Genomic DNA, 23500 nt, shown 5'->3' with positions numbered 1-23500 from the left:
GATGTTGAAATGGAAAACCAGTTTATTTATCAAAGGAACAACACAATTAGAACGTTGTATATGTCATCAGAATAATCAAATGAAAATGTCAGACTCTACTAAGATTTACAATCAACAAATAGTAAACAACATCAGGGTTAAAGATTCTACACCACCGACAAATGATAATCTGTATATATGGAACAAGTGAGCATCAGTATTATAGCTACTACTATGGAAAATAATGTATGTCATTAACATGTTAAAATAAACACTCCAAGTCTCAATCCTTTCCACAGAGAATCTGAAAACATCACATACCGCGTGACATTCTGAACAGTTCAAATTGACCAATCGAATATTACTTTCAAATTTCCTGACGAATACGCAATCATTTCGCACATTATTGCACAGAGCGCCTGATCTTTTCATATGTATGCTATGATGAAATGACCTTTTATGTTGATGCAACAAGTTGAAAAATGCACTGAACTGAACTACAATGTATATGCATATTACAGAGTTATCTACCTTTGCGGGAAGGTATTGATTGTGAGGTCATGTATTTGCGAAGGCAATGTAATACTTTGTGGTGAATTGCGCTCAAAACAATAATGATGTGACAATGGATACCTACCTACTTGCGAGCTAACTCTGTAATATGCAAAGACGGAATAAAACGAAGTAAGGATCTATAATTTACTTAGATTGAGAACCATCTGTGTTTTTACGTGATAAAAGAGTAAACGCTGATTTCATACTGGTTCTGTTCACGTCACTTCCTGCGTTTATCTGTCCACGCAAAGTTTTGTAGTTAAATGCAAGAAACACGATCGGATTGGCTATACTATTCAGTGGCGCGAACGGAAATATGATGAATTGGACACAGGTGAATGGTACTATTCTGTATATCGTCAGCATGAAGATAAATGTGTGAGGGCTCCAGCATAGCAGGAACACTGAAAATGCAACGTAAAATAGTTTTAGGCAAAGCCTATCTGAGAGCGCAGCATTAAATCTATTGATTTCATCATGGAAAGAGTTATTCCCCATCACCCAAAGGACGGTTATCGATGCCATGAGTTTTGTTCTGCATTGCTTATTGTGTTTTGACTAACTGTACTGCTAATGCTAGAAACAATTTTATACTCTAATGATGATAATTGTGATTGTTATAGCGATCTGATTAAAGTAAATAAGCTTATTCTCACTCCGTTACAAACAGACTGTTCTAATCTGATTCTAAACCCTTCCCTTTTTATAGTGTTATCTCCCTGAAGCATGTCATCATGGATATCAAGCCTCGGGTTTTAGTACATTTTGTGACCCTCGGATAGAATATCCCTATCCTTCATAAAGAAAGAGTCATATAATCTCACTGAAGCATGCCATCATGGATATCGTACAGGACACCCCAATCGGATTAACATACCAATCCTTACAACCACTCCATCAAATAAAGGATCTGACAACATTTCATACGGGGTCATATTCTGATGATCTTTATATCACCTGTACAACAGATCAAATGCATGTTCTACACCTTGCTACATCGATTGTGATCGCCATTTTGTCCCAGTATGCATATACATTTTATTTTTTCGCGCTCAATGGGCGGTATCAGTACAGGCACGGACATTATTCTGACAGCTTTTGCAAACAGCAATGTATTTGGATAGGCCATTTTTAAGGTCAACAGAACGTGACCCCTAATGGGATGTCGCGAACCTTCTTATCAAACGTAGTGAAGATAGATAACAAACCATCAGTATTTTAATCAGATTGGATTAATATTATACCGATTGATAGATATAGATGTATCTCATGGCACAAATGGATAGATTCACAAAGCGTTATCGTAGTGAAACAGTGCTGACCTATCACAGTTGTTTAGGTGATAGGACTAATGGGTTGTGTTGTGTGTATAAAGTGTATCAAAGGAGCCAGCAGTATTTTGCTGGAGTTGTGCCCCCTTGTAATCCTGCCTTTTGTAGTGTAATCTCATTGAAGCATGCCACCAAAGACACAGTGCAATCACACCCCACACCGTCACATCTACCAACTCCCTGTATCTCATACATCATTTCGGTACAATCACATCCAACACCGTCACATCAACCAACTCTCTTTATCTCATACATCATTTCGGTATAATTACACCCCACACCGTCACATCAACCAACTCCCTTTATCTCATACATCATTTCGGTACAATCACACCCCACACCGTCACATCAACCAACTCCCTTTATCTCATACATCATGTCGGTACAATCATATCCCACACCGTCACATCAACCAACTCCCTTTATCTCATACATCATTTCGGTACAATCACACCCCACACCGTCACATCAACACCACTCCTTTATCTCATACATCATTTCGGTACAATCACACCCCACACCGTCATATCAACCATCTCCCTTTATCTCAACATACATCATTCGGTACAATCACACCCCCACACCGTCACATCAACCAACTCTCCTTTATCTCATACATCATTTCGGTACAATCACAACCCCACACCGTCACATCTACCAACTCCCTTTATCTCATACATCATTTCGGTACAATCACACCCCACACCGTCACATCTACCAACATCCCTTTATCTCATACATCATTTCGGTACAATCACACCCCACACCGTCACATCAACCAACTCCCTTTATCTCATACATCATTTCGGTACAATCACACCCCACACCGTCACATCAACCAACTCCCTTTATCTCATACATCATTTCGGTACAATCACACCCCACACCGTCACATCAACCAACTCCCTTTATCTCATACATCATTTCGGTACAATCAAACCCCACACCGTCACATCAACCAACTCCCTTTATCTCATACATCATTTCGGTACAATCACACCCCACACCGTCACATCAACCAACTCCCTTTATCTCATACATCATTTCGGTACAATCACACCCCACACCGTCACATCAACCAACTCCCTTTATCTCATACATCATTTCGGTACAATCACACCCCACACCGTCACATCTACCAACTCCCTTTATCTCATACATCATTTCGGTATAATCACACCCCACACCGTCACATCAACCAACTCCCTTTATCTCATACATCATTTCGGTACAATCACACCCCACACCGTCACATCTACCAACTCCTTTATCTCATACATCATTTCGGTACAATCAACACCCCACACCGTCACATCCACCAACTCCTTTATCTCATACATCATTTCGGTACAATCACACCCCACACCGTCACATCAACCAACTCCCTTTATCTCATACATCATTTCGGTACAATCACATCCCACACCGTCACATCAACCAACTCCCTTTATCTCATACATCATTTCGGTACAATCAAACCCCACACCGTCACATCAACCAACTCCCTTTATCTCATACATCATTTCGGTACAAATCACAACCACACACCGTCACATCAACCAACTCCCTTTATCTCATACATCATTTCGGTACAATACAATCCCCACACCGTCACATCAACCAACTCCCTTTATCTCATACATCATTTCGGTACAATCACACCCACACCGTCACATCAACAAAACTCCCTTTATCTCATACATCATTTCGGTACAATCACACCCCACACACCGTCACATCAACCAACTCCCTTTATCTCATACATCATTTCGGTACAATCACAACCCACACCGTCACATCAACAACTCCCCTTTATCTCATACATCATTTCGGTACAATCAACACCCCACACCGTCACATCAACACAACTCCCTTTATCTCATACATCATTTCGGTACAATCAAACACCCACACCGTCACATCAACCACACTCCCTTTATCTCATACATCATTTCGGTACAATCAAACCCCACACACGTCACATCAACCAACTCCTTTATCTCATACATCATTTCGGTACAATCAAACCCCACACAGTCATATACCAACTCCTTTATCTCATACATCATTTCGGTACAATCAAACCCCACACCGTCACATCAACACCAACTACCTTTATCTCATACATCATTTCGGTACAATCAACCCCACACCGTCACATCAACCAACTCCCTTTATCTCATACATCATTTCGGTACAATCAAACCCCACACCGTCACATCAACCAACTCCTTTATCTCATACATCATTTCGGTACAATCAAACCCCACACCGTCACATCTACCAACTCCCTTTATCTCATACATCATTTCGGTACAATCAAACCCCACACGTCACATCTACCAACTCCCTTTATCTCATACATCATTTCGGTACAATCAAACCCCACAGTCGTCACATCTACCAAACTCCCTTTATCTCATACATCAATTTCGGTACAATCAAACCCCACACCGTCACATCTACCAACTCCCTTTATCTCATACATCATTTCGGTACAATCAAAACCCCACACCCGTCACATCTACCAACTCTCTTTATTTCATACATCATTTAGGTACAATCACACCCACACCGTCACATCTACCAACTCCCTTTATCTCATACATCATTTCGGTACAATCAACACCCACACCGTCACATCAACCAACTCCCTTTATCTCATACATCATTTCGGTACAATCAAACCAACCACACCGTCACATCAACCAACTCCCTTTATCTCATACATCATTTCGGTACAATCACACTCACACACCGTCACATTCAACCAACTCCTCTTTATCTCATACATCATTTCGGTACAATCACAACACCACATCGTCACATCAACCAACTCTCTTTATCTCATACATCATTTCGGTACAATCAAACCACACATCGTCACATCAACCAACTCCCTTTATCTCATACATCATTTCGGTACAATCAACACTCACACACCGTCACATATAAAACCAACTCCCTTTATCTCATACATCATTTCGGTACAATAACACCCCACACCGTCACACATAACCAACTCCCTTTATCTCATACATCATTTCGGTACAATCAAACCCCAACACCGTCACATTAAACCAACTCCCTTTATCTCATACATCATTTCGGTACAATCACACCCCACACCGTCACATCAACCAACTCCCTTTATCTCATACATCATTTCGGTACAATCACACCCCACACCGTCACATCAACCAACTCCCTTTATCTTATCTCATACATCATTTCGGTACAATCACTCCCACACCCGTCACATCAACCAACTCCCTTTATCTCATACATCATTTCGGTACAATCACACACCCACACCGTCACATCAACCAACTCCCTTTATCTCATACATCATTTCGGTACAATCACACCCCACACCGTCACATCAACCAACTCCCTTTATCTCATACATCATTTCGGTACAATAACACCCACACCGTCACATCAACCAACTCCCTTTATCTCATACATCATTTCGGTACAATCACACCCCACACCGTCACATCAACCAAACTCTTTATCTCATACATCATTTCGATACAATCAAACCCCACACCGTCACATTAAACAACTCTCTTTATCTCATACACCATTTCGATACAATCAAACCCCACACAGTCATATCAACCAACTACCTTTATCTCATACATCATTTCGGTACAATCAAACCCCACCACACCGTCACATTCAACACCCCAACTCCCTTTATCTCATACATCCTTTCGGTACAATCAACAGGACCCACACACCGTCACATTACCATATCCCATACACTAATACACATTTCGGTTCAATCACACACACACCGTCACATTAACCAACTCCCTTTATTCTCATACATGTTTTGGAAATATTAATTTATTTAAATTAAGCACACACCGTCACATCTACATAGTACTCCCTTTATCTGCAATGTGATTATAGATACTTGACTATTTTCACTACGTTTGATAAAAGAGGACCTGATAAATCCCATTAGGGGGTCTTGTCTAAGGGACCTTTGAAAATAGCCATAATCAAATTGCTATTTCCAAAATCTTTATAATGAATTTCAGGGACGAAATATTTTGAAAAAAAAACTGTCAAAATTTATTTTGGTTTACGTAGTCATCTCGCCCAAAGAGCACTGTAAGACTAATTGTATAAGTATACTGTGACGAAATATCGTTTTCAATGGATGTGACAAGGTGTAGAAAATGTATCTGATATGAAGACCACGCGGTATAGAGGTCATCTGGAACGTGACCCCCTATGGGATTATTGTCAGATCCTTTATATAACGGAGTGGGTATAAGGATCTGCATTTTAATCAGATTGCTTTATTCTCATACATCATTTCGGTACAATCATAATACTCCACATTCCATACATCATTTATGTACTCGGTATAAATTTACCTTTCTATTGCTACAAATATGACTTTGGTACTTACTTTGTTAGCCATAATAAACTTACCCGATACTACTACAATCATGACTTTGGTACTCCGTATGTTAGCCCTAATATACCTACCTGATACTCATACAAACAAGACTTTGGTACTCCATATGTTAGCCCTAATATAACTACCTGATACTCCTACAAACATGACTTTGGTACTCCATAGCCTGTTAGCCCTTTGGTACTCCTATGTTAGCCCTAATAAACCCTGATACTCCTACAAACATGACTTTGGTACTCCATATGTTTAGCCCTAATATACCTACCTGATACTCCTACAAACATGACTTACTCCATATGGTACCTACCTGTACTCCTACAAAAATGACTGTGAGCCCTAATATACTTACCTGATACCACTACAAATATGACTTTGGTACTCCGTATGTTAGCCCTAATATACCTACCTGATACTCCTACAAACATGACTTTTGTACTCCATATGTTAGCCCTAGTAAACTTACCTGATACCACTACAAACATGACTTTGGTACTCCGTATGTTAGCGCTAATATACCTACCCGATACTACTACAAACATGATTTTTGTACTCCGTATTTTAGCCCTCGTGATAACATCAACAGGTTTAGTGTGTCTATTTCGATCCCCTACAAATAAAAAAGACAAATGCAGGGGTTTCGAGATACAGATGCCTCTCGTTCCAGCGATTATCCACGTCACGTATGTATCTCGAAACCCCCGTATGAGTTGATTGAACATTAGCATTCGACTTAAATGGCAATTGTTTCTAACTTTGAACCTGGTTATTAAAAGGACATACATATAATAATAAACATGGGGATCGCTTAAGCTCAATTAAGAATCAACTGTATGTTTTGTTTAGGAAATATTATAGTTACTTTGAAATTAAGCAAATACATACATAGTATTACCATTATCTTAAAATACAGATCCTTATTATCACTACGTTTGATAAGAGGATCTGAGAAAAAATCCCATTAGGGGTCATGTCCAGGTGACCTTTGAAAATATTAAATCAAATTGCTACTTGCAAAATTTTTGACAGTGAATTTCAGGGACGAAATATTTTGAAAAAATTGTCAGAATTATTTTGGTTTACGTAGTCATCTCGCCCAAAGAGCACAATAAAGCTAATTGTATATGTATACTGGGACGAAATATTATTTCAATGGATATGAAAAGGTGTAGAAAATGTATCCGATATGAAGACCTCGTGGTATAAAGGTCATCTGGACGTGACCCCCTATGGGATATTGTCAGATCCTTCACATAACGGAGTGGGTATAAGGATCTGCATTTTAATCAGATTGCACATTTTCATATTGTGTAAATATGCGAAATATTAAGTAAGACTAGTATGACATGGATTTAAATTACTGGCCCAACGCATACGGTAGACAATACTGTGAAGGCCCATTATAAAGCTATATATTGTCTGAAGCACTAGATAATGTACAGAGCTAAATTTTGTTAAAATGTATTCACGGTATTAAACCTCCAAGTTTATATCCGACCTATTAAATAATCAATTACATTTTTTTGCAAAATATAAAATTGAGCGAAGAATTATAAAATAATTGCTTATTGCATGAATAACGGGGAAACCAAGAAATCCACTACTTACTTTGCGTACGTTGGTCTTTGTTGATAGAATATTTGTTTCGTCGAGAGACAACATAGACTATCCATCCATAGCAGATCGTCACGATGACGGCGGGTAGAAAAAAATTAACGACAGCCTCTAGGGTGATAAAGGGCTTTTTCTAAAAGAAAACGACAGCCGAACTAATTTTAAAATAATCAAAAATATATTTCACAAAACGCGTTTACCGAATATTTACGATATATAACACATGAATTATACATATTGATCGCCAATAGTTAAGGTCAATGATACCAGTGGTACCAGTATATTGTTGTTTACTGTAAGACGCCACACACAACTGAAATTCAACCAATATATTTGATTTGATCATCATTACAGTATAAGAAGTATAAGAAAAAAAGAGTCATTTAGAATCGATGAATGGGATACTGTTGATAAGAAAATATTATCAAAATCATATTCCAATTATTCAAAATGTACTACAATTAAATATTGTAAGTGTTAATTTATTATTTGTTGAGTGTATACCTGTAACACATATTCATATTAGCCACTCAGAAGTTTTAGAGGGTGTTCAGAAATAGTTTTTGTTTGTTTGTTTGATTGATTAACGTCCTATTAACAGCTATGGTCATGTTAAGGACGGCCTCCCATGTATGCGGTGTGTTGCGTGTATGTTGTGCGAGGTGCGTGTTTTGGGAGACTGCGGTATATTCATGTTGTGTCTTCTTGTTTATAGTGGAACTATTGCCCTTTTTATAGTGCTATATCACTGAAGCATGCCGCCGAAGACACCTGCAACACACCCCACCCGGTCACACTATACTATATTTTTATGTTCAACTTGAAAATCTATATGACATTGTGTTTTAACTCAAGATTAAAGTTCTTAGCAAAAATCATATCAGTGTCACAAAATAGCGCTTACGTCGTACGAAATGCAATCTTCCTACCTGTAAACAACAATTAAAACTGATGATAGTAGACGAAAGAGGTGGTAGGTAGTAGATAAAGGCTCAATAAGTGTAATATTAATACATTTATTTTGCTTACTGATCTTTTTTTGTTTATCAATTAAAGTGCTATAACTCACCAGATAAGATGGATAAACTGTTTCACACATCTTTAGATTTCCGTTTTCCATTAAATCTGAATAAATTAAGTCCTTGAAAGCAATACAAGCCGCTATTGCCCATGCCAACAGGACAAGAAAACGACGATACATTAACCCCCGTCTGGTGGCCGACAGAGGCCTGGCGATGGCGTAGACTCGATCGACACTCATTACTACCAACATATACGTGGACGAGTACAGAGCTAGCTGGTTAAGGTACATGTACATCTTACAGGGCACGTAACCAGCATACCACTGTCCCACCAGACGGGTGATGAAGAACGGTAAAATGAAGAATATGGCCATCGAGAAATCTGAAAAGAGAATCGTGTAAATACATATCGGAGAATGATGTACTGCAATTTGTTGAACGTCTTATTCTAATTATGATTATAATGATGACAATATTTTGACAGCTTGTCCCTGTGAGGTAGGCTCTCTGTTCAATCTGATTGAAATACAGATCCTTTAACCACTCTGTTCAATAGAGGATCTAACAACATCCCATAAGGGGTCATGTTCGGGTGACCTTTATACCACGTGTACTTCAGATTCAATGCGTATTCTACACATTGCTACATCAATTGACAACGACATTTCATCCCAGTATACATATACATCTAGCTTTGTTGTGCTGTTTGGGCGATAGGCTTCTATCTCGCCCAAACAGCTCAACAAAGCTAGATGCACACGAAAATAATTCTGACATCCTTTTCAAACAATTTCGTCCCCTTTAAAGTCCTGGCAGCAGCAATTTGATTGGCTATTCCAAAGGTCACCTGGACATGACCCCTAATGGGATGTTGTCAGATCCTATTATCCAACGCAGTGATAATAAGGTTCTGTATTGTAATCAGATTGGCTCTCGGTTCTGTCCCTTGCCACCGATACAAATCAGCCTACTTATCGGCCAGCACAATGGAATTGGGACTAGTTTGTTCGTGTTCAAATAAATGTGGGGTTTGTGGCTTGTAATCCAAGAAGACACAACACACCCCAAAACAAGCATCTTGCACTGCACACACTCAAGTCACCGGGAAGCCTTACCATAGCTGTTAATTAGTCGGAAATAAAACAGATCCAAAGGATCAGATCCCAGAGATCTGTCGATGGCGTTCTGTCGCATCTTGTTGACCAAGCGCTCATAAAATGTATCATGCAAATCTAGGGCCTATGTAGACCCTATACATATAAAATTTGAGAATGAGACCTTAAGTACTTTCTGAGAAATAACGGTAACAACCTTCATCTATCAAAATCCAAGATGGTTGCTGGTCAACCATATTGTTGATCGATCAGTTCTAAAATGCAAGATGAGTAATAAGGGTCTTAGAGGAACCTACATATGATGTTTGAGACAGATCCCTTGAGTAATTTTGAAGAATAAGCGGTAAAAAACTCTAATTATCTACATATAAGAAGTCTAAAAAGTCTTACATTACACTTCAACTATCAAAATCCAAGATGGCGGTCAGTGGCCATCTTGTTGACCAATCGTTACAAAAATGTAGCATGCAAATCAACAAGATTATCCCGCAGCCTCCCAATATAAAAGACATTCATACATCAACACGTCGCATACAGAAGGCCGTTTTTAAATGACCCTGACTGGACGTTAATAGTATCAACCAACCAACACATGTTTGCAATTTTCTCAGTTTGAGAAGTTCATAGGGCATGCAGACTAATTAATCAACAAATACTTTCACTTCATTTTAGGGATATTTGGGGATTATGAATGAATTAATCAGAGAACTACCTGACATAGCTAAATGGAAGACGAAGAAAGACATCTTATTTCGTTTTCCATTCCTTAGAATCAGGAAAATGACTGTTCCATTCAACATCACTGACAGGACCAGCTCCACACCAAGTATCACCTGTTGTATGGGTAACGTCCACTGCAAATATATAAATCATTCCACATTCAATAACGACCCGAGCATCAACCTCCAACTATAATAAGTTTTCGTTATCTTGTTGATGAATTTTTGTTTGTTTGTTTGATTAATTAACGTCCTATTAACAGGTCATGTAAGGACGGCCTCCCATATATGCAGTGTTGCGTGTATGTAGTGCGAGATGCGTGTTTTGGGAAACTGCGGTATATTCATGTTGTGTCTTCTTGTATAGTTGATGAATCTAAATGTGATTTGACTTTTTGTTGAATATGTTTGTTAAAACGACAAAATTAACACAGGGTTGTCGAAACTCTCAATTGTTCTATCGCACTCTCATAGTGTGACCAAATTAATATCTATAAATTTGATTATGTAATAGCGTAACGGAGTTAGACAGAATTACATATTATGACGTCCATCTTGAGTTTGAAAAAACCCCAGTTCAAAATGGTTTTTCAAAATAGTGGCTGTGGCGACCATCGTGGATTTCGGAAAAAAATGACACCTGATTGAGACTATGTCAGGATAACTTCAGCCAAGTTTCAGCTACATTGCACTAGTAGAATTGGAGAAGATAAAAAATGTGAGATGTTTACGCACGGCGGAGCATGATGACTATAGGTCATCCTGAACCTTTGTGGCAGATTAGCTTAACAAACAAAAATTCTAATTTACATTTACGTGTCACTTCTATTATATAAACTAACCAAGGCAAAGTGAAGTATAGGACGGTATAACTGACACCCAAAACCTGACTATTATGACGTCACTATTGTTGACGATCACCATCAAAATGGCTGTTCCATATCGTGGATTAAATCGTCGTTGACAAACGGTTTTCCTGGTCCAGCTTAAACAATGTTAATCAGAAACCCTGAAATGAATAAATAATGTAAATATAAACATTAAACTACCTTCCTATTGCATCTATGGTCTATATAGAAGCCATAGGAAGATAGTTTAATGCTTAAGTATCAATTCATTGTTTTGATGTCAGTCAAGCTTACAAAAGTACTCTCAGTACTTTGATTTATTTTACCGATTCGAAATGTAACATGTACATGTATGTAGCAATAACTCCTGCGCATAGATTACAATTGATATGTAACATAATGTCCTCATTTGGTGACACTTCCTTAAATACGAATGGTGTATTATCACGCAAGAGTTTACGTTATCGAGAACCCATCATCATTTGCTGTCAAAGTGACGGAACATTATATGATGATCAACTAATCACCCTTTTAGTAGATATTCCAGCTTTACGTGACTCGGATTGCCGATGGCATCGCTTTTTTTTTCAAATCTTGCTTTAAGCCTACGACATAAATTGAGATAAAAGGGAATAGATTGTTACTCTTGTCGATTTCCTATGAAAACAAACATAACACATTACTTTCACTTTAAAGACAGGTTGTTTATGTATATTTATCACATACATGTTGAATCGAATAACACATGTACAGTACGGAATGTTGGGTTCGCATATTAGCAGGAACTACTTTTATGGGACTTCCTTTGTGATGGAAAACATCACTTTTCTTAAAGATGTTTCACCGCTGACAAACAATACTTTTTGTCTATCAAAAACAAAAGCAGACGAATAGTATAGTATAATAGTATAGTAATTTTTCTAGTACAGTAACACATGCTCCTCTACACTGGACTCAAATATAATAACAATTAATTACATTATAGTTAATTTCCCGGTTATGGTATGGTTGTCCTTTAGTAATATATAATATCATGTTAAAACAAGAATTTATCAAGTCTGTTTTTACATGTGTTCATGATTTGAGCAGACACAGTGTCCTCTGTTAAGCTATTCCACCGTTTGACAGTTCGTATTGTAAAGATGTTTCCTCTACTGTTGTCTTATGTGTTGTTGGAAGATAATTTTTGTACGACCTCGACCGACCTGTCTGCATCCAACATCTTTCCAAAATTAAAAAAAAAAATATGCACAAATCCTTGTCATAAAGGCTGTTTGTGATTTTAATCAGTTCTAACTGATCTGCTCGAATCCTATGAAGTATGTCAGTCTAATTAAAGTATATATATACTGAGTATGTCAGTCTAATTAAAGTATATATATACTGAGTATGTCAGTCTAATTAAAGTATATATATATACTGACTGAGTATGTCAGTCTAATTAAAGTATATATATACTGAGTATGTCAGTCTAATTAAAGTATATATATACTGAGTATGTTAGTCTAATTAAAGTATATATATACTGAGTATGTCAGTCTAATTAAGGTATATATATACGGAGTATGTTGGTCTAATTAAACTATATATATACTGATTATGTCAGTCTTATTAAAGTATATATATATACTGAGTATGTTAGTCTAATTAAATTATATATATACCGAGTATGTCAGTCTAATTAAAGTATATATATACTGAGTATGTTAGTCTAATTAAAGTATATATATACTGAGTATGTCAGTCTAATTAAAGTATATATATACTGAGTATGTTAGTCTAATTAAAGTATATATATACTGAGTATGTCAGTCTAATTAAGGTATATATATACGGAGTATGTTGGTCTAATTAAACTATATATATACTGATTATGTCAGTCTAATTAAAGTACAGATTCAATTTTGTCTATATAATTTATCTTGATTGGTGCCCACACATATCTTGCACAATCAAGATGTGTTCTTAATAGGCTTTTGTATAAAGGAAGAAAAGTTTTATAGCTCATGAAATGTTCTTCTTTAAAGTCCAAAAATCTTATTTGCTTTGTTTACTTTTTCGCATATGTGGTGCTCAAAAGTTAATTCCAAGTCAATGCAGTCTGATTAAAATACAAATCCATATTATCACTACGTATAAAGGATCTGACAACATCCCATTAGGGGTCACGTTCAAATGACCTTTCGAGAGTGCCAATCAAATTGGCACTGCCAGAATCTTAACTTAATAAGGCTAAATGCCTATGTATACTGGGACGAAATGGCGTTATCAATTGACGTAGCAATGTGTAGAAAATGTATGTGATCTGAAGTACACGTGGTAAAAAGGTCATCTGGACGTGACCCCTTATGGGATATTGTGAGATTGAAAGGAGTGGTTATGACTATCTGTGTTTTAATCAGATTGCTGTTTGCCTGCATTCAATTTTTCACGGATTTTTACTTAATCATGAATTTAATTGTATAACGCATTTGGTGTACTTCATTCGGAACCTCTCTGACTGTATATTCGTTTCCAGTAAAAGCAAGAGGCCCATGGGCCTTAACGGTCATCTGACTCATGGCACAAAACAACAAAGTCACAGTATAAAGTATTGGTTAACAATTAATATAAACAATACAAGGAACTCCTTAGTTGAATATGTAAGTTTCTGAAAAAGGTAAACGTCATTTGTTGAACAAACTTGGTAGCCCTTCATCCAAATATGGTCGAAACCCATTCAAGGATTAATATAAGGAGGAGTCGGATTTTAAAGCCAAATTTCAGCAAAGCTCCCATTTTGGACCTCGGTCATACTATCCCCATGGGTCTTACCTCGGTCCTTTATAAATTATGATTGTCCTTACCTAAAGTTCCCCCTTCTGAATCAATTAAAACCACTATAGACCAATTTTCATTAAGATCAGAGACTGAAACCTTAAAACAGGAAGTGGGCCAGCGGCCATCTTGGAATACCAAAATCTTTAAGAAAATGTTTGCATGTTGTTCGGCATCAATTAAAACCCCTATAGACCAATTTTCATTGAGATCGGAGACTGAAACCTTAAAACAGGAAGTGGGCCAGCGGCCATCTTGGAATACCAAAATCTTTACGAAAATGTTTGCATGTTGTTCGGCATCAATTAAAACCCCTATAGACCAATTTTCATTGAGATCGGAGACTGAAACCTTAAAACAGGAAGTGAGCCAGCTAAAATTAAGAAAATTTGCCCTTTTGGGGCCCCACCCCTCAGTTCCTAGGGCTCAGACCAGACTCATTTATATAAAATATAATTGTGTTTCCCCAATGATGCTTCACACCAAATATGGATAAAATTCATCCAAGGATGGAGGAGGAGTAGGATTTTAAAGCTAAAATTAAGAAAATTTCCCCATTTGGGGCCCCACTCCTCAGCCCCTAGTGGTCGGACAAGGCTCATTTGTAATATGTTGTACTTCCCCAATGATGTTTCACAACAAATATGGATGAAATCCATCCAAGGATGAAGAAGGAGAAGGATTTTAAAGCTAAAATTAAGAAAACTTCCCCATTTTGGGCCCCACCTCTCAGCCCCTAGGGGTCGGACCAGGCTCATTTATATCAAATATGATTGTCAGTTCCCAATGATGTTTCACATCAAATATGGATGAAATCCATCCAAGGATGAAGGAGGATAGGATTTTAAAGCTAAAATTAAGAAAATTTGCCCATTTGGGGCCCAACCCCTCAGCCCCTAGGGGTTGGACCACGGTCATTTACATCAAATATGATTATCCTTCCCCAATAATGTTTTACACTAAATATAGATGAAATCCATCCAAGGATGAAGGAGGAGTAGGATTTTAAAGCTAAAATTAAGAAAATTTGCCCTTTGGGGGCCCCACCCCTCAGCCACTAGGGGTTGGACTAGGCTCATTTATATAAAATATGATTGTCCATCCCAAATGATGTTTTACACTAAATATAGATGAAATCCATCCAAGGATGAAGGAGGATAGGATTTTAAAGCTAAAATTAAGAAAATTTGCCCATTTGTGGCCCCTCCCCTCTGACCCTAGGGGTCGGACCAGGCTCATTTATATAAAATATGATTGTCCTTCATCAATAATGTTTCACACCAAATATGGATGAAATCCATCCAAGGATGAAGGAGGAGTAGGATTTTAAAGCTTAAAATAAGAAAATTCGCCCTTTTGGGGCCCCACCCCTCAGCCCCTAGGGGTCACACCTATCTCAAATATATAAAATATGAATGTCCTTACCTAATGATGTTTCACACTAAATATGGATGAAATCCATCCAAGGATGAAGGAGGAGTAGGATTTTAAAGCTAAAATAAGAAAATTTGCCCTTTTGGGGCCCCACCCCTCAGCCCCTAGGGGTCGGACCAGGCTCATTTATATAAAATATGATTGTCCTTTCCCAATGATGTTTCAAACCAAATATGGATGAAATCCATCCAAGGATGAAGGAGGAGTAGGATTTTAAAGCTAAAATTAAGAAAATTTGCCCTTTTGTGGCCCCTCCCCTCTGACCCTAGGGGTCGGACCAGGCTCATTTATATAAAATATGATTGTCCTTCCCTAATCAAGTTTCACACCAAATATGGATGAAATCCATTCAAGGATGAAGGAGGAGTAGGATTTTAAAGCTAAAATTAAGAAAATTTGCCCTTTTGAGGCCCTGCCCCTCTGACCCTAGGGGTCGGACCAAGCTCATTTATATAAAATATGATTGTCCTTCCCCAATGAAGTTTCACACCAAATATGGATGAGATCCATCCAAGGATGAAGGAGGAGTAGGATTTTAAAGCTTAAAATAAGTAAATTTGCCCTTTTGGTGCCCACATCTCAGCCCCTAGGGGTCGGACCAGGCTCATTTATATAAAATATGATTGTCCTTCCCTAATGATGCTTCAAACCAAATATGGATAATATCCATCAAAGGATGAAGGAGGAGTAGGCTTTTGTATAAATAGTCTTACGCACGACGCACGGCGGACGGCGGACGGCGCACGACGACGGACGAAACACGATGACAATAGGTCATCCTGACCTTCGGTCAGATGACCTAAAAACCAGAAAAGGTGATCCAGATTCGACAACTTAAACGAGGATTCTCTCGTAAAATTGGTAACCGATATGGACAGTACAAATTGTTTTTCAACGGTATAATGAAACGCTTATTGAATGGGTTTATTTGGGAAAATAATACTTTTATATCCCCCCTCGACACAAACTAGTTGTTTAGTTTATGTATCGGGGAACATTAAAAGTGTTATTTCCATCATACCCATTCAATAACTGTATTCTAGTAAATTGTGTTTTTTTATCATATTGTTTGTGTTGGAATAGGGTAACTGAATTAAGTTCCCCCTATAAAATAAGGGTATGCATTTAATCAATCTAATGATAAGTCAAGAGTCAGTTGATCGAGCCTCTGGTAGTTCCTGATACTACATAGTGCTCAGCATAAAGATAGTGGTCGACTGGTTCGCCCGTTGTCACTTTTATGTGTCCGGGAGTCGTCTTCGGCGGCATGCTTCAGTGATATAGCACTATAAAAAGGGCAACTGTTCCACTTTACAAGAAGACATTAAACAAATATTCCGCAGTATCTCAAAACACGCATCTCGCACTTCACACACGCTACACACTGCATAAATGGGAGACCGTCCTTACATGGCCCTGAATGTTTATAGGACGTTAATTTTAATAAAAAAAAAACGTTGATAGAGCTGATTACACATCAAGTAGTAATAAAAACCAATGTCTGTTGTATTTCAGAACTTATACTCAATCTACGCAGCTGTTAAAAAGCCGGATAGGCTAGTAGGTGAATGGCGAATGGTTTAACCACTACATCATTCGACCATATAGTGTTACTCATGCTCCTCTCGATATGACATGGAGGGGATCTTTCATTTTATCTAATGGTTGAACGCACAACATCAGAGAACTGATATGACAAAATCTCTGTCACTCGTTACCCGGCCTGTTGAATGACTGTCTGTTGGATTGTGAAGTATTTAAAAAAAATAAAACAGTGTTATCTTGTCAGGAAAAAACGTCAAATTGAAACCCCATCATAAATGTCGATAATGTCTGAGAGGGAATGTAGTATATATACCAAAGCGATGATATTACAGAAAGTTGAAAGTGCTGAGCGAGAGTAATATGTTGATAATTGTCAACATTGCTATCTGTTGTTACACCTCCTATCCTCTTTGTGTAAGAGTGACCTCCTGTTGTGATAGGCTGTCCTCAAGGCTTTCGACTATGGAAGCTTCTCAGAAACTGCTGGGGAAATATAATAGTGCTTTGTAGACGATTTGAAATAATCTGCTTAATTAAACATTTCTTTTAAATACATAAAAATAACAAAGATTCTCACCACATGAAAAAGAGTTAACATGTCGGAGACGTTGAAAAATTCATCTCTGATCAATATAAAATCTGCACAGTTAAAGTCAGTTGATTTCTATTGTTAATTATGATATAGTTAAGATAGGTTTACACAGGGAATCTCGATTACAATGCTTGTCTAGTATCTCAACCAGTACCGGGTTGTGACGATGTAATTTACCAAAGTGAATGATTTTTAAATGACATAATAGGTTTGACCTGAAAACATTTCCACGCTTATCAGCAGGCTAAATTTCTCACACGGGCTCTGAATTGTGACAACGGAAACATTGAGTCATGAATATTCAATAATCTGGGATCAGTTCACATATTTTGCTGTCAAAACAGGGAAGTAGTGAACAAAGCCATGGTTGATAAATCCATAGGAGAGAAACATAGATAGCTATGACAATTATCCATTGAATATTTACCATACAAATGTCACACAAATTCTTTGGTACAACATACACTACTATTAGACGTGCGCGTTTTATTATTATTAAATTCATAAGAATATTCAACACTCATCAGAGAAGACTTTAAATCCCAATTCGATTAAACTGTAAATGAAATGTTTATGAAAATCATTTGAATGTAGTTTATGCTGAATGGAAGACCTCATTGAGACAGACAAATCGATCACATGTACAATAACCGAACAAGAATGTAGTAATACAGCATTATGAAAATCATGAGATATGGTGAATTAAACCGCGAAAACTATTCAAAAGTACAATCACATACGATGTCCTATAAACGTTTGTTATATCATTGAGTTGATACATTGTAAAAATAATAGTTTTATGCCTTATATAAGCTTAGGTGAAGACATCTGTATACATGTAAGTGACTTTAATTTACAAACACTGTGGAGATTTGAAATACAATATTGTAACATTAACTTGATAACCGTTTTATCTAATTGTACTACACTTTAAACTTATTCTGTTTTGTTTAAAGTTATTGTATTTCTCAATTTGACAGCATCTTTTTGTGGATATCAAAATAGTAATGTTCTCGAATCGAAAATTACACTTCACTTAGTTAAGTTGATGTGTTGTAATTTTGAAAAAAAAACCCAACTTTAGCCTAAAATGTAAAGAAGGCAATAAGTTATAATAAAAAAATAAAAATAAAAATTAAAAACATATTTACATCTTATGTCAATAGACTTAAAGGACAGGGCTGATTCATACGTATACAATTATAGTAACTCCATCAGCATCTGATCACATCACATTTCAAACAGAAACGATCAGCTGGCCTTGATAAAATTGTTAATAATGTCTGCTTCGCTTTAGACACATGGGACATATATCCTTTGGTATCGCGAGTTTTTATACTAATGATGAAATGTAGTTTTGATTGAATCAGTAATATTGTTCATCTATTTTCAAGATTTTATAAAAGATCTAAAAAAAATTGTCCGCGGAAATCATATACCATATGGTTCTCAAGTATATTAATCCCGATAAGACATTGTTTGATTAATAATCGTGATATTAACAGCAAAGGTCATGCAAGGACGGCCTCCCATGCATGCAGTGTGTAGCGTGAATAAAATGTGCGGTGTGTTATGCGAGACTACAATTTGTTTGTGTCGTGTCTTGTAGATGTTGTTTGATGGCTTCTTTGGCTACAAACATCTTTTTAATTAAACACTAGTATGGGTATGTGGTGATTTGTTTTGATTTTAATATCTTGTCTGGTGTCCAATTTACACACATTATACTATATACCCAGAAGACTGGCATTAAATGACACTGCCTGTAAATTAGACGTCAATTTAATCTTTCAAATAAACAAATGCTATCAATATATCTCCATTTTGTGACCCAGTGGTTAAGATGTCCCGACATTTTAATGCAAGCCCTCCACCTCTGGGTCACGAAATTGAATCCCACGTGTGGTAGTTGCACAATCTGATTAAAATACAAATCCTTATCATCAAATTTCTGATTAAAATACAGATACTTATCATCACTACGTTGGATACGAGGATCTGACAACATACCTTTGGAAATGGCCAATCAAATTGCTGCTTGCAAAATCTTGACAGTGAATTTCAGGCAATCTGATTAAAATACAGATCCTTATTATCACTACGCTTGATAAGAGGATAGGACAACATCCCATTAGGGGTCACGTCAAGATGACCTTTGGAAATGGCCAATCAAATTTGTACTGCCAGAATCTTGACTGGGGACGAAATAGTTCGAAAAAGCTGTCCGAATTATTTTCGTGTACGTAGTCATCTCGCCCAAAATGCACAATGAAACTAAATGTATATGTATACTGGGTCGAAATGACGTTATCAATTGACGTAGCAATGTGAAGAAAATGCATTTGATATGAAGTACACGTTGTAAAATGTCATCCGAACGTGACCCCTTGTGGGATGTTGTCAGATCCGATCCACTATTGAATGTAGTGGTTATAAGGATCTGTGTTTTAATCAGATTGTTTGATTGGCCATTTTCAACGGTTACATGGACATGACCCCTAATGGGATGTTGTCAAATCCTCTCATCCAACGCAGTGATATAAAAGATCTGTGTTTTAATCAGATTTACTTGGGTGGTATTCACCGTTTTAGATTCACAACATCTGCAAACTGCAGTGCATTTTAATGGTCGATGGTTTTTGGAAAACTGTAAAAACGGCATCACAAGGTATCATTGAAACAACTTTAATTGACACTACTCGAGACGATTGTTAGCTGTAAAGTATTTTATCGTAAAAACTGCATAAAATAGGGATTTAATAGCGAATTAATAGAACAAGACTACAGAGCAGCAGAAAATCACCTTCCACTAAATAATAAAAGTTACATTAGCTGATAGTGTGTTTTCAACTCGTCTTCTCGTCACAGTGATAATGTTTCTTTTTTTAAACATTGTGAAAAAATAAAGTTTTGAATTTTCAACAAAAGTCGATGAGAGCTGCAAACGTTACAATGAAATAACTAAGGCTAGTGGATACTTTCATATTACATCATATAAAATCAGTTGCCATTTAAATCATATTCCATGACGTAACTTTACCGCATTTATTGGGGTTATAATTGAACGTATTGTTTGTTATATCGAAAGGCTGCATGCATATTGGGGACTGGATCACAGGGGCACAAAAAATATATAGTATACATGTATGTCCGTAAAATTGACTGTAAAATAAGTTTTATTTCTTTTTAGCGTATTGTTATAAAAATATATAAAAAGACACAAAAATACAAGCGATTTCTTAATTTCGTTTTCATAATTTTAAAAAGAACAATTCTGATTTAAATAATGATAAACAGACTGGAAGTAGTATCCTCCTGCAGAAAATAGTAACCTTAAAGGTGTATCATAAGTGATAAATAGTAAGTAAGATTGTCCATGATTCCGCTCTGTTGTTTCTAATGATAAAAAGATAATGTATGCTTACATTGCGTACATTTATTATAGCAGTTAAAACTACAAATATTTGTGACACTTATATTCACAGTTTTTCCTATGATTGTTGCTAATAAAACATATTTGTTTACTATGTCGGTATTACGTGTCATTAAAAAAATACAAAATATACATAGAGGTGAGCAAAAGGTTTTTGATATTTGTTACCTTTAAAGCTATTATTAATAACTGTTTCTAAAATATACTTGTCAAAAATATTTCATATCACCATAAGAAACGGGTATTACATTTTATTCAATCCATAACATTTTATATCTGATAATCACAATAAAAGACTAATACAATTGGCAAAGCTATATCATTATATTGTAACATATTTCTTTTTACTACTTTTGGTTTCAAACTATATTCGATTGTGCCTACTTTCAGCAAAACGGGCTAAATGTGTCTATGTATCTTACCGCTATGATGATTCACATTGTATTAACTTTATAACACTGTTTCATACTTCTTCCAAGATTATGTTTGATCTATTTCTATATATGAGCGTATTTCCTTCAGTCTATATTGCTTGCTTGGTGTCCTTGGTGGCTTTCTTCAGAAGAACACTAAAACATGGGCAATAGGTCCACTATTACACAAGACGAGAATATAAAACAGCTCCACAAAACAAACATACACACACCGCAACACATTGCACACATAAGAGGCAGACCTTATGCTTCGTTATCATGAATATTACCAGCGAGGATCTCAAAAGCACGCCAATAGAAATAGATCAAACATACACTCAGAAGAAGTATGAAACAGTGGTATAAAGTTAATACACTGTGAAATGTGAATTAGCATAGCGGTAAGATACATTATCACATTCGGCCTGTTTTCGCTGGAAGTAGGCTCAATCGATTGAAGTTTAAAACCAAGAGTTTCAAAAATAAATATCTGTTGCAATCCAATGATATATTTTTGCCAATTTCATTACACATGAAACAATATCAGAATATCATACAAAAACAGAAGTCTTACCGCACATCCGCCACTCAGAGTTATTTTTGTTCCGTTAATTGTGTTTCGCTCCAGTAAAACGTCTGCACTGTTATCAGATATTGTTAGATTAAAGGTAGTGTTGTAGGTGCTATCGGCCTGGACATAATCCATAGAAATGTTCATCTTTACTGAGACTTCGCTCCACAAAGTCTGCCCTTGAGTATACACTTAGTTCGATATGGTCCCGTCCTCTCTATGTCCAATGTTCCGTTACAAACGCCAAGGACAGTTTTAAAATGTCTGACGAAATGTCTAGATTATGTGACGTTATGGTAATTCTGGTTGTTTTCACGACTTGGTGCAAACGTTAACATTTGGAAATTCAGCTTAAACTTTGAAATAAGTCAATCACTACTTTACACAACTATTCCCGTTACTGCACGCTCCTCACGTTGTAATAGACCACATGTAAACGCTAGCCAGCATTAACATTCATATTTCGTACAGCTAACATTCGCGATAGAATCGTTAGATAACTCCGGTAACGAAAACTATAGAAATAGGTTAATGTCAATCCCACATTGACGTTGATTGCAGCTGTTTTCTTATTCAAATAATCTTGTCTATTTCCGTTCTTCCGCCACACACAGTAAAGACAGGTTTCATATAACGGTGAGATATAGGTTACATGCCCATGACCTTTTTAAAACACAACAAGTGTCCACTTATTAGCGTAGAAGTGTTCACTATACAAATGTAACACTTCCTACCCGCTGTGACTTTCCCTGGGGACACACTACCAAGGAGATGATGCTATTCCAGTGTTCTAATATTAATGATATTGCATTATTGCTGCGTTTACAAATATTTTGTAGATACTGTCTGACGATCTCTGTGTGTGAAAAAGCTCACTCTATCAGATTGAAGCTCACTAGAAACCTACTATGTTGGTAAATGGTCTCATAAGTACATATGTTCTAAATGGTTCGTGTTAAATATGTGAAACGTTTGGAATCAGTTATAATTTCTGGTTTTTAAATTGGGGATATAATGTTATTTTTCATGAATCTACTGGAGATTAAAGCTTGAATAAAACGGCAAAACTATACATAT

The 23500-nt window shown here is 36.8% G+C and overlaps 1 protein-coding gene across 1 annotated transcript; it reads right to left on the bottom strand.

The window, feature by feature from the left end:
- Positions 1 to 4: 4 nt before the first annotated feature.
- On the bottom strand, positions 5 to 23085 carry LOC138310652 (neuropeptide S receptor-like). Its single transcript, XM_069251940.1, has 6 exons — positions 22427 to 23085; positions 10764 to 10905; positions 8984 to 9318; positions 7909 to 8047; positions 6824 to 6910; positions 5 to 938 (listed from the first exon to the last, which is right to left on the bottom strand). Exons 1-6 carry the CDS (start codon positions 22568 to 22570, stop codon positions 679 to 681), a joined length of 1107 nt encoding a protein of 368 aa, XP_069108041.1. The 5' UTR covers positions 22571 to 23085; the 3' UTR covers positions 5 to 678.
- Positions 23086 to 23500: the final 415 nt, after the last annotated feature.

The sequence above is a fragment of the Argopecten irradians genome, chromosome 16 (genome assembly GCF_041381155.1).
Source record: "Argopecten irradians isolate NY chromosome 16, Ai_NY, whole genome shotgun sequence".
In the NCBI taxonomy this organism is placed as follows: Eukaryota; Metazoa; Mollusca; class Bivalvia; order Pectinida; family Pectinidae; genus Argopecten; species Argopecten irradians.
The sequence above is the reverse complement of the archived record's forward strand: the minus strand, read 5'-3'. Positions and strand labels throughout refer to the sequence as shown.

Excerpts from the sequence above, each read along its gene's own strand:
- LOC138310652 (XM_069251940.1), bottom strand. The coding sequence starts at position 22,570 with ATGAACATTTCTATGGATTATGTCCAGGCCGATAGCACCTACAACACT. Across the intron at positions 9,319-10,763 it reads CTTCCATTTAGCTATGTCAG|ATTTCTCGATGGCCATATTC; the intron begins GTAGTTCTCTGA and ends TTCTCTTTTCAG. Across the intron at positions 6,911-7,908 it reads CAAAGACCAACGTACGCAAA|GGGATCGAAATAGACACACT; the intron begins GTAAGTAGTGGA and ends TTTTATTTGTAG.